This window comes from Ipomoea nil, unplaced genomic scaffold (assembly GCF_001879475.1).
Source record: "Ipomoea nil cultivar Tokyo-kokei standard unplaced genomic scaffold, Asagao_1.1 scaffold1834, whole genome shotgun sequence".
In the NCBI taxonomy this organism is placed as follows: Eukaryota; Viridiplantae; Streptophyta; class Magnoliopsida; order Solanales; family Convolvulaceae; genus Ipomoea; species Ipomoea nil.
The window spans coordinates 2,450,988-2,464,345 of NW_017618262.1; the positions used below are offsets into that span (position 1 = coordinate 2,450,988).

The window sequence follows — 13,358 nt, forward strand, 5'->3', positions numbered from 1 at the left end:
GATTGTTTTTGAGGGGCATGGTTTATCAAAAAAAAAAAAAAAAATCCACAACATTGATTCGTACGTATTCATCTTATCTGTGTTGTGTGTTCTAATAGAGTATCAAGAGATGACTTGTTCACCCCTGAATTGGTAGATACCTCTTATTGACCTCCTATCTAAAATCTTGAAAGGTATACTTTTATGTTTTACTTTGGGGTATGCTTCCTTTTATTCATTCATAAATTTATGGTGTTAACCAACTTGGTTGGCATAAGTGGTCATGCTCTCTCATCTCTTAAGAGAGGTTGGGAGTTCAAAACCACCTCTTATATATATGGAAAAACCAATATGACCAACACTTTGCCCTTAGTTGAGTCGGTCCGGTGCGAACGGTGATTAGTCTGAGTATGGTACGGGCACACCTAGTGGTCTAACCCAAAAAAAAAAAAAAATTATGGTGATTGACCTTTTTGCTTGGTATTGATGTCAAGTGGTGTTTCTGGAGCACACAACCTATTTTTGTTCTTATTACTCAATCAATGCAAGAAGGATTTGCTCTTAAACTTGATTCTTTCAAGATAGCTAGTAGTGTGGTATGCAAAGACTGTCATTTTTGTCCCCTTTGCTTGCTTGAAGGGTGCAGAACATACGTTTTAATAAGCACCATAACCCATCAAGTATTAGAATCAGACAGATTAAAACAGCAGTTGCATGACAGACTTTTTGAGTAATTACTAATTAGGACCAAAAATAGCCAAACTGACACAAACAAAGCAAATATATTATAAAATGTTGGAATGAAATTGGTGGGGTATGCCAGGCCAAGGCAATGGTGCAATACCAAGGCGACACTCAAAGACCCAAAAGTAGCAAGCTACCTTGATGGGCCTTTCCCTAAAAAAAATTTAATTAATATCGTGTGAGACAATGGCCCACGTATCAGATATTAAACTGATAAGAACAGATACTACACTTGATCTTAGCCAAAAGGCCGAGAAAGGTATGCTTTTCTTGTTGACTGTCCCCTTCTTTTATGCTGCTCATGCACCTTTACATGCTTTCTACATTATCAATGTGGACTTTAGCAAACAGTGGAAACTCTTGGAAGCCATAATCATAAGACTAATTTGTAGTCTAATTCTCACGACAATGGGAATAAAGGTTAATCCCCACACTCCGACCCGATAGAGCATGTGAGAAGATGTAAATCACGGTAACTCAATGGAATAAATACTTCCTCCCTCTGCATATTGGTTGCACCAATATTGACTCTTTAATTTACTCTGTATATTGCATCAAGAAAGTGACAATGGACTTGCTGGTTGCAACTTCCAGCCATGAATAATAGGTTTCTACTACCAATCACAACTAACAGGTAGCTACTGGCTGTAACAATTATCATGTTTTCATATGTGTTTTAAAATATAACATATTGGAAATTGTTGTCTTCTTTATGTATTGATGAAAAGAATGTAACAACTATGAATATTATTGTCATTTAATCTCTTTACTATTGTTATGCTTCTTGGTTTGAGTCCCGGCAAACTAGGCTGGTTTAGTGGTTCTTTGTCGGTTAAAGTCACAAGGCGGGTTACAGTTGCAGCAACAGTTTGTTTACCTGCTTGTAAAGCAAAACCTACAAAACAACATAGGATAGCTAGTGAGGGATGCAATATTTTTTTTTCTTGAGTGACGAGGGAAACCAATAGCTACTACACGATGTGTACTGGGTAAATATCGTCGTCTTGTGATTCTAGTCGACAAAGGATCACAAGAAGATAAATCAACTTACTCGATCAGTCTAGGTTACTCATAATTGATCAGATCAAACCAAAAAAGCGAATAGGGTGAGGGATATGATGCAATTTGAATAGCCCATTACTCTTGCTCTATTCAGTAGCGAACAACCAGGAAAATGCAAGCAACAAAATCTTGGTTTGATAAATTCTCAAATTGGCCTGGACCTGTAGAAATCTCTAACTACTACTATTCCTTCAAATCAGATTTCACCTGATCAATGATCAATTTTCATAATTACTATATCTCCTTTTTCTTTTTGTCTCAAAATTAAAAGTCAGCTATTCAACCAGTAATCATCATCTCACATCTTAGCTGCTTCTAATTTGCTCCAAAAACACCATGCTTTAACCTCTTAACCCCACCTTCCATCATTTGCTCTTTAGGAGTTCTACACCCAAAATTGAATATGTCATATGTATCTAGTCCGCACGTGTAGCTCAATTAGTTCCTGGGCGACAGATAGTGGGCAATAACGCAAGATCAAGGCTAACAGTCGTAATGTGAGAGTTTCATCCTCGTGAGGTGGTTCTTTGTGGGCACCAGACCCTGATCCTTCCACCTAATGGGCTGTTGGGTATCTTAATGTACCCCTCTACAATTCTATGTTTACCCTAGCCTTCCACGGTTGCTGGGTATCTTAATATACCCCACTATAAAGGCTCGTTTGGTTCGCGGAAAATATTTTAAGGGAAGTGGAATTGAAATTCCATGGAAAAACAATTACTAGAAAGATGAATTTCATTGTTTGGTTGGTGGAAAAAGAATTACTAGGAATACTAATTATATTGTTTGGTTAGATTTGGAATTGTAAGAAATAATGAGTATAAAGACCTATATGCCCCTACAAATTAATAAAAGTAATATAATTAAAAAAGAAAGCAAGGGTAAAATAGGCAATCTAATCACTTTTTCTTCCCATCTTCCATGGAAAACAAAATCCTTGGTCCAACTAAGGATTTTGTTTTCCTCAAATTTGAGAAATTCATTGGAAAATGAATTCCATGAACCAAACACTAGAAAATAACATTTTCCTTCACTTTTTCCAAAGGAAAACATTTTTCATGAACCAAACATCCCTAAGTCTATGTTTACCCTGGTCCTTCCATACGGATAAGGTTATATGTATCTAATCATATAATTATATGTTTACCCTGGTCCTTCCATACGGATAAGGTTATATGTATCTAATCATATAATTATGACTATCATTAATGCACATGCATGACAATTACAAAATTAACTCTCACCAATGAAGCCCCCACCTCTACATCAATCCATCAATGTAGTAATGACCAGATGGAAAAGTGCAGATGCTGATATCAATATGGAAGAAAAAAATAGAGAAATTTTAAATTTAAAAAAAAAAATAGAGAAATTTTAAATTTAAAAAAAAAAAAAAAAAAAAAAAAACTACTGTTACATGCGCCTGTTAGGCACTACTAGTGCGCACAACACCATTTAAGTTTTTTTTTTTTTTTTTTTCTCTCTCTCTCTCATCCCAAAAAATAAAAAAAAAAAAAAAAATCAACCTTCTACAAATTTGTTTCTTCTCTCTCTAATTCTCTCTCTTTTCCATGTCAACATAAAACTCAACAAAAACCCTTCAAAAAGAGTTGTTGGGGTTGCTCTTATCAACAATGGATTTTTTTCTCAAATTTCTAGGCAAATCGGATGTGGAGGAGAGAGAGGATGAAAGAGAGAAAAAAAAGTTGTTACTTCTAATTTGGGTTGGCAAAAACTTGTGACGATAGGGAGGAGAGAGATGATGAAAGAAAAAAAAAAAGTTGTTATTGGTAATTTGAGTTAGACAAAAATTTGTGTGAGACCGTCTCATGCATCTTTGTCTCTGAGACGGGTCGGGTCAAGATTAAATATAATATTTAGTATTACATTTGCTACTATAAATAGAGTTAATTTCAGCAATAGTCCTCCGACTATAGCGATTTTCCAAAATTAGTCCTTGACTTTTAATTTGGACGAAAAAGACACTTGACTTTCTAAATCGTTCCACCAAAGGTCCTTCCGTCTAATAAACGTTTGTTGGTCGTTAGTTTAAGGGGTAAATTTGTCTATTCATTATGTTGTGTCTCTACAACTGTTGGAGCAGAGTTCCTCACAAGCTGCGAACTCTAAGCAACGAATGTGGGCAGTGGCTCAGCTCCATAGGTCGCATCCCCACCACCACCAACGATCGAAGGTATCTAACTCCAGTGGTCGTAGGTGGAACTTCTCAAGAACTGGCGTTCTTGGTTTTATTCTTCCTCCGACTACGCTTACGAGTTCTAAGACCTGTTACTCTCGCTGGCTGGCCCACAAATGTTCCACCCCCAGCGGCCACCATCTGCGTGCCTCCATCAATCTCAGCCGAAGGTTGTCGATGTGCATCCTGGCCGGAGAAGTAATCTGCTCGCAGTAAGTCCCAAAAATCATCCCCCTTCGTCATTCGTAAGGTCGCGGCGAGGTTACCCCCAGCAGCCACTAACAGATCCGCACCGATGGTGTTTTCCTGTGACCGTCGTCTCGAGCCTTGATCGGTGTGGTGGTTGGTTTCGACCAAACGGCGACTCCCCTCACCATCCCGAACGACGTCAAACTCCGTAACTGACCGGAATTCCCTCGGCGACCCCTCGGACCCCAGAATTTCAGGAGGTTGGCGATCGTCAAATTGATTGGGGGGAAGGATCGAGATGCACTCCCCTCTCCTTTGCCACCCTCCGATTGGCCATGCACAACCTCCATTGCCGCAAAAAACTCCATAGGCAACGGACGACTCGGAACCCCTGACTTCGCAGCCGGCAGCCGATCTTCAATCCGATCTCGGCGATCACTCCGTTGAGCCTCCACGACATCTCCCATGGAGAAAAAGAAGAAGAAGAAGAAGGCTTACAAAACTGTAGCCTTTGGATTTGCCAGTGAGCTTGTTGGTGATGATGACAGCCTGCAAAATCTCGCCAAACTTCTCAAAGTGCTCTCTCATGGCCTCCTTCGGCGTCTCCCACGCCAACCCTCCAACGAACACCTTCGTCAACGTCGTGTCACCCAAATTATTATGCCCAGCGACGACGTTGCTGTTAATGTTGCTCATTGTCATCTCCGAACCAAAATCCACAATCTCTCTATATATATATGTATCTATAACCTCGCACTCTGCAAACCTTAATTAGAATAGAGTAGAAGGGGGAGAGAGAGAGAGAGAGAGAGAGAGAGAGAGAGAGAGTCAACAAGGGGTTTGAGAAGAAATGGCGAGAGATTATATATATAAACAGGGAGATGGAAGTAGTGGGGAGGGAGGTAGTGTGAGTGTGCTGGAGTTCTTCCTAATTATGTGCGTCAAATAAGCCAGGAAACGTCAAATAAGGTAGGCTAAGAGGAAAATTGGGAAGAAGAAAGTAATATAATGAAAAGACAGATTTGCCCCCTACAGTGACGGCTAAGAAACGGAATTTTGACGGAAGGACATTTGGTGGAACAAATTAGAAAATCAAGTGTCTTTTTCGTCCAAATTAAAAGTTGAGGACTAATTTTGGAAAATCGCAATAGTCGGATGACCATTGCTGGAATTAACTCACTATAAATATTACATTTATATATTTTCCCGACTCATCTCACGAATAAAGATCCGTTTGACGGTCTCACACAAGTATAATCCATTTAGGTTTCTGCATAACTTTTGAGAAAGTGCTTTTTTTTTTTTTTCGTTGGCCTAACAAAAAAATTCAGATAGATTTTTCGTATGTGATTCTAAGATTTTTGTACATGATGTCAAAATCTTAAAATCAGTGCTCAACTACTACATCATAAATACATTAAGCTGACACATACCTGCACACACACAAATACGTACAAGTAAATTATATGAGGGAATCAGACATAATTGTGCAGGTATCCAAAAATACTAAAAAGGGAATACAAATTATATGAAAAAGAACACTAATATGTAATTGTACTATAAAACATGACCAAAAAAAAACTTGTATTCCGCAACAAAGAAAAAGTTGAAGAAGAAGATCAGAGGTTAAAAAAAAAAAAAAGATATGAGAATCAAAGTGAAGAATGAGTTTAAATCTTACAAGTTCGTAATTCTAATTTCTATGTCATCTATTAGGTGTCGGACTAATTTAATCAGCCCAATCAAATAACACTGAGCAACTTGTTGGAGTTGTCAAGACTCAAAAATCCACCAAGTTTGTTCATATCTTTACCAAACAACTATCGCGTTTGTTGGTTTTATGACCATCGGGTAGTCAATCGACAGGTCAACACTACTGAAACGTTACTTTGATCTCGGAAGCTTAATCATTTTGTTTAGTAACACTACTTACGTTACTAATTAATACTAATAATCATACATATACTATTGTTTAGACTAATCTCTAATCTCGTCTCTATCGAGTATCAAAACTTCCTATATTTTGTTGGTAGACAAATTTTGAGTAGGGTCGTCACTAGACCCACGGCTTATTGAATGGAGTCGCCACCGCTCCAATAATAAAAATAAAATCAAAGAAATTAAAAACACGGTAGCATTAAAATTAAAATAACAAATTAAAAGAAAAAAAGAAAAAAACAGATCATGTGAAGAACCATGCATTAATTAATATTAGACAAGCAAATAAAACAGAAGCATAAAAAGATTTTTGGCCCCTACGGCCCTACCAACCCACCAACCACCCATGCACGCCTACGTCGTCCCTCCCCGATACCAAAATGTCTACACTCACGTTGTCCGTATCCGATCTTTCCGACATTGCCATTGACTTTCGCATTACCAAATCCATTTCCAACCTGCCTTCTCTCCCTCCGTCTATCTTCTATTATTGCATGTGTCAGGGGTGTAAACGAGCCGAGCCGAGCCCGAGCCTGGGTATGCTCATGCTCGTGTTCGTTAATGATAGCACTGACTGCACTGTTCGAGCTCGAACTCGAATTCGAGCCTGAACTCGAGCTCGAGTTTAAACTCGAATTCGAGATCGAGTTTAGCCTCGAATTTGATATCGAATTTGACCTGTTTGATTTAAAATTTAAACTACTTTGTTTTATGACTTTTATCCATACATAATTATTAAAGTATTTTAATTTTCCTCCCCTAATTATTATTTTTATATACTAAATACAATATAATTATATTATATATTATATATTATATTATAAAGCTCGCGAGCGACTCGTCGAGCCGCGAGCCTACAATACCTAAGCTCGGCTCGTGCTCGTTTAATTCACGAGCTGCTCGAGCTCGAGCCGAGCTCGATTTTGACCGAGTTCGAGCCGAGCGTTGATCGAACCGCTCACGAGCAGCTCGGCTCATTTACACCCCTATTGATGACTAAGAAATTGCTGAGTAGATTCGCCACTGTACAGACTACTCGGTGTGACAAATATTTTGTTCGTCACTGTACAAATTACGATATACATATTCTAACATATTCATAGTATCTGTTAAACTTAAAACCTGTCTTTTTGATACCATCAAACTACAACGTATGATTTTTATTCACGTCATTTATCATTTCCATACCAACAAGTAACATGCATGAATAGGCTAGAGATAATAATGTATTAGAAAATTATATGTAGCCATTGCACCGGACCCCGACAGGTCAATCACTGTATATATATATAATTTAGAGTGTGAAAGTTTCCATATATTAATCTATATTCACACTAATAGTGGTATTCGGGATTGGGGTGCTATCCTTTTTTTCAATAGTACTCAACCGGGGTGTCGGGACAGCTTTCATCGGACAAAACGTCACGAGCATAAGGCGGCGGCACGAAGGGGGGCGGTGTACACCGTAGAAGTGCCCAGTTTACGCCGTGGAAGAACGGGTGGTGCTTTATTGCGGTGGCGCCCATGGTGGACCCCATTCGCCGGGCCGGATCTTTGACCAGAAGCTGTGATATCAAGTCCTTGGCGGCGGCGGGGATGGGCGGTTCCTTGGGGAATTCCAGGGCGCGGGCGACGATGTTGGCTAGGGTTAGCTCGTTGTCCACGCCCCTGAACGGCGTCACGCCGTATAACAGCTCGAAGATGAAGATTCCGAGCGTCCACCAATCGACGGCGCTGCCGTGGCCCTCGCCGGAGACGATCTCCGGCGCCAGATACTCGTGCGTCCCGACGAACGACATTGACCGGACGTCGACGGGCTCGGCCACGAACTCCGGCCCGCTGTGCTGGCCGGGCTTCTTCTTCTTGCGCTTCCGGTTCGGGTGGAAGCATGAGACGGCGGGGACTATGCAGTTGGGAAGGATGCAGGAAGATGCGGTGAACTTGGGCGGATCAATGGCGTAGCTGTACTGGTTTTGCGCCGGGCCGGCGGGCGTGTTTTGGCCGGAGATTACTTGCGCCGGAGTTGATGTAGACGTGTCGCATTTTAAGGAAAGGTCGAAGTCCGTCAGCATAATATGGCCGTCTGATCTAACCAACACATTTTCTGGCTTTAGGTCACGATAAACAATCCCCATCATGTGTACATACTCTATAGCAACAATCACCTCTGATGCATAAAATCTGCAGATTAATTCATGAAAATCAGCCACCAAAATATATAATGATCTATGGTTACAAATGCAAGCTAAGATAATCATAAAACATAAAAATGACAGACAACCACAACTAACTTTGAACCAGTCAGCTATGAACAATTTAAACTTTTCCCAAGGTTAAATCTCCATGGGCTCAAACTATAAGGAATTTGCTCACTTTGAGTATAATCCATACACTGTTCCTGTTGAGTTTCGAACCTGATCTCTTTCCCAAATATTGCTTACTGAATCAATGAGTTAATCCCGTACGGACTATGGACAACCTAAGCTGGTTTACCTCATTGTGGGTTATTGCCCTCCGACACCCTAATTCATCCTTTGAAAGGATAAAGTGGAAAATGTGAATCATAATCCAAACAAAAGCAAGGAATACTAACTAGTGGCAGAAAAACAAACCATTCCTGGTTCTAGTTCAACAAGGGGCAACATCGTGTGGAGAAGGGACCTATATGTTTCCTTGCTACTGTGCTTTATTCCATGAATGTCCAGGACCCTTCAGTAACAATGTAACCAAATCAAAAGTGCAAGGGTCCTAGGCTATTTTGTCCCTCTATAATGGAATCGCTTTCACTTTTCTGTTCCTAGCTTTTTGGCATCTTTTCTTTGGTGCTTTACCAGAAGTTCAACATAATTACATTGTTTAGTCATACAGTAATACGCTTCCATGGTGTCTTGTTCATACAAAATCCTTTCAATAACCTTCTCAACTAAGAGTCAGAGGACCATCCCAACTAAGAGTCAGTTACTTTTGACGGGCTCTAAGTAACACGTGGACCATAGTCTCTCTCTGATACCAAATTGCATACAAAAACTTCTAACAAGCTAGAGAAGCAGGGGGGACTGACAAGCAGATATCACTCACCAAATCTTTCACGGATATAACTGATCCAACTACTTTTCCTTTTGTTTGTTTCTTCTTGTTCTTACACTAATGGACTTACATCGACATCTCACATTGCTTATGTTGAACAATAATACGAGGAAGAGTAGGAAATAACAGACCACCAGGATCTTCTATAGGCATTAGAGTCCAAAAGGAAATGCCAAGGAGAGGATTCACACTTTTTTTCTTGCGAAAAAAAGTGACTTAATTACATAAAGACCCTATTTAGTAACATAGTTAGCTTATCAATCAATTTTAGTTTAGTTGACCAGTATTAGCTGTTTGACTCGATTAAACAAACAATATGGGTAATGTTTGATTAATTAGCTTTTTGTAACAATTTATTGCTCTAAACAGCTAAAATTCAAAAAGCTGCTCAAAGCAGCTTTTTGTAACAGTTAATTTATCAAATATCTTTTTACAATTAGCTAATGTTATCAACTAGTCAAACTTACTAACCCAATCAGTTCACAACTATTTACCAAAAACTCCCAAAGTTAGCCTGTAAAACTCTGCAAATCAGATGGTCATTATGAACCTAATCAAATATCAGCTATATCATAGCCACTTTCCATATTAAGCTAGACCTACCATGCTTAGATTATGATCCAATAATTCAAATTATTCACTCCATCCTTCTAGCCACCATCTCCTTGGCCCTATCCAAGTTTGTCATCATCCGTGTAACCTCACTTGTGTGTAAATATGGGATAATTGTCAAACATGGAATGCAAAAAGGGCCCCCCACCCCCTATGTATTAACTCCAAATTTTAAGGACCACCTTGATAAAATAAGGTAAGAATCACAATTTAACTGACAAAATCCTATGCTAGATCCCTGAGTTTCTGCAAAAATCCATCAAACGCAACTTTAATCCATTTTCTTTACCATTGCTTAGTTTTAAAGTTAATATTTACCTTATTGCCTAGTCATACTTGATTTGATTCTTTTTAAATCTTTTTCAAACCGGGTTCTCAAGTAGTAATCCATGAATATAAACAGTGTAATAATCTACGAATATAAAGAATTTTATTACCAAGTAATAAGGTAAAACGATAAATTAAGAAGGAAAAATGATACACATGGCCTAAAAATACCAAATAAATCAAGAAAAAATAGTTTTCATATGTGGGCAAAAACCTATGGTTTAGTAGAACACTAGAATGTCTCGATTCTATACCAATTTCACCCAAAAAACTGATTAAAAAAGGAAAAAAAAAAATAAAAAATATGGTAAAAATCACCACTAATTCAATAATAATAAAATTAAAGCGTGTTAGATCCCTGATTTCAGCAAAATTTTAGGGAAACCAAATTCCCTTGCCGTTTTACAATCCCTTAATTTATGGGTTTTTTTAATGGACCAAAACAAAAAAGCAATGCTACAAACTAACAAACCCCTATAGTACTTCCCCTAATAATTTTCCTTCCTATGTGGCATCATCTTGTGGCATCATCTTATTGGTAGTTAAATTTATTTTCCTATTATTCAATGGTCAAATCAATTCTTTTTTTTTAGTTTATTTTCTTTAATATATTTTTATATACCAATACTAAATTTAATATTATAAAAAATTAAATTAAAAATAGTTTCAGTCAAACCCTGTTAACTAAATTAGACAATGGAAGACCGAAGTAATTAGTAATAAGATTAGCCAAGAGGTAAATGTTTGGAGGAGAAATAAATTAGGGGAAAAGAGCATTTTCCTTTAAAAAAACATAAGAAAATTAATTTTCTTGCCATGTATTACAGGCATCTTTTAAGTCAACTCTAATATGGAATCCCCCACTAAAAGGTTTGTACTACGTGTGAGCTCTCCCTACAACCAACAGTGATTAATGAACAAAAAAAATATACATATATTTTTTGATTTAAAAAACTAAGCGTTTAATTAGTAATTTATTGTAAAAAAAAATTAAAAACAAAAATTATTAATTTATTGTAATTTAATAAGGAACTAGGTAGGTCCCGTATTATAAATTATTACGATATTAACGTGTCGTGATCCTATTGGTTGGAATGACTCTGACTTCGAGCTCAGAGAATAGTGACACAGCTCTCAGTCAGACTGTATTAATCTATATACTAATCGGCGAACAAACTTTTCCGGCTTCGAAGCTCGCCGGAATATAGGCGGAGCGACGATCCGCTGTGCGTCGGTTCACTGTAGATCCAGCTTTCAGAAGTAAAGTGGAGAAGACAGTGACCGAATGGGTGGGACCTACACCAGCTATTCCGTCAGGTGGTGGCCCCCGCCGATCGTTCAATGACACGTAACTCTCATCTCATCTCCCTCACGATTCATGTTCAATCATCACAGAATCTCCATACAAATTTAGGTAAAAAATGCAGAAACGCCATAACCGCTCGTGATTATTTCATGTATGTATTGGAATTTTAACTTATATAAAGCAGTATTGATGTGGAAATCAGGAATCAGGATCTCACCGGACTGAGGATTCGGGGAAGCGTTTGGCGGGCTGACGTTGCCGGAGGACATGGAGGTCGCCGCCGGGAGCGAATTCGGTTAAGAGGCACGACCATTTAGGGGAATCGATGGAGGCGTAGAGGGTGGGAAGGAACGGGTGGTCTAACATTTCCAGGATTTCCCGTTCTGTCCTCGCCCGCCCTTCCTTATTACGGCTCGCTAGCTCCTTTTTGTCCATTACTTTGGCGGCGAAGAGAGCCGGCTGCTGTAATGGCGACGGAGATTGCGGCTGCGGCGGCTCGGCTGGTGGCGGGGGAGCTTTGACCTCGGCGAGATAGACGGCGCCGATGTCGCCGGAGCCAAGGCGGTGGATGAAGCGGAGGTCGGAGACTGAGAGAGAGGGGGAGGCGGAGGAGGAGGAAGAGAGGGCGCGGCGGATGGCGTCCCAGCAGGGGTCGCCGGAGGGAATGGCGGAACGGGACTTGGCGGAGGAGGGAGGCGGAGGGGGGAGGAAATGGGAGGAGCCGGAGGAGGCAGCCGTCCAGGTGGCCTCGGAGCCGGAGCTGGTGGAGCGGTGGATTTCGGTGGCGGTGGTAGTAGTGGCGGAGTTGAAGCTTATGCTTTGGAGGTCGTCGGCTAAGTCATCTAGCCATGGCTCCATGGCTAACGTGGCTGACTCTCTACACAGACTTTTGCGAGAGATTTGAGAAGTTGAAGAGACCGATGACATGGCCTTTTCAAGGGTCGCGCTGTGGCTTTCCTCGGGTTCTGAAATCTTGTTTTGGGCCGTAATACAGGCCATGGACATATTAGCCCGGGTTGGGCCCATATTTTTGTTTATTACTCCATATTATATTCATTGAGGATTGGTAATTTGGGTTGCCTCACAAGTGAACGAGACACCTAAGTCCGTACCATATTCAGATTAATCTTGAGTTTCACATAGGATCGATCCAATTAAGAGATAAAGTGCTGGTCAGATTGATTTCTCCATATGAGAGCGGTTTTGAACTTTCGACTTCTCTTAAAGATAAGAGTGCACGACCATTCACGTCAACCAAGCTGGTTAAGGTATATTTTTAATATATTAAAAATATATTATTTGATAGTATACAACATAATGTACTTTCGATACTCAAATAATATACTACGTACTTTACATATACAAATAATGTAATTTTAGTATATTAAAAATGTAACTTTTATTTATGGTCACGGTCCATGGAATAATGATTACAACTAGCTACATCCTCCAAAATGCTTGTCAGGTCGAGACGTGGAGGGCACTTGAGGTTGTGGGTTCAACTTTTAGTAACAATCATTTCCTTAATGTTAATTCATTTATTCTCCATAATTATTTTGGTGTTAATTTATTTATATTTATTTCATCACTATTAAATAAATTACAGGAAAATATTGAAATAAGTATTCAAACCCTCCTTACTCTAGTGGACAAAATTCAAACAATAAAAAAAGCTTGAAGTAATATAATAATGGGGGATTCCCCTTATCTGTATAACACTTTGTTGTACTAACCCAATGTTGGTTTAGGTCATTGTTGCAGACTGGGTACACTTTTAGGAGGCAAATATAATACATGTTGCTCCAACCTACAGCAAAGTTGTTAAGATAAGATACTAAATGGACCTCTGTATCTTAAAATAATTGATATGTGTATTATGACCAATGGGCTATAGCCTATAGGAGAAAAAACTGAGAC

The 13,358-nt window shown here is 39.3% G+C and overlaps 1 protein-coding gene and 1 long non-coding RNA gene across 2 annotated transcripts; both read right to left on the reverse strand.

The window, feature by feature from the left end:
* Positions 1 to 1,276: 1,276 nt before the first annotated feature.
* LOC109193183 lies at positions 1,277 to 1,569 on the reverse strand. Its single transcript, XR_002056223.1, has 2 exons — positions 1,412 to 1,569; positions 1,277 to 1,368 (listed from the first exon to the last, which is right to left on the reverse strand). It is a non-coding gene; the product is annotated as an uncharacterized LOC109193183 (long non-coding RNA).
* A 5,767-nt stretch (positions 1,570 to 7,336) lies between these two features.
* Positions 7,337 to 12,478, reverse strand: LOC109192748 (serine/threonine-protein kinase D6PK). The gene is made up of 2 exons (XM_019343452.1): positions 11,659 to 12,478; positions 7,337 to 8,290 (listed from the first exon to the last, which is right to left on the reverse strand). Exons 1-2 carry the CDS (start codon positions 12,465 to 12,467, stop codon positions 7,483 to 7,485), a joined length of 1,617 nt encoding a protein of 538 aa, XP_019198997.1. The 5' UTR covers positions 12,468 to 12,478; the 3' UTR covers positions 7,337 to 7,482.
* Between the last annotated feature and the right edge of the window lie 880 nt (positions 12,479 to 13,358).

What these genes read in the sequence shown, in the direction of transcription:
- LOC109192748 (XM_019343452.1), bottom strand. Translation starts at nt 12,467, where the DNA reads ATGGGCCCAACCCGGGCTAATATGTCCATGGCCTGTATTACGGCCCAA. An exon ending in TTCCCCGAATCCTCAGTCCG is followed by an intron (nt 8,291 to 11,658) that starts GTGAGATCCTGA and finishes ATTAATCTGCAG; the next exon opens with ATTTTATGCATCAGAGGTGA.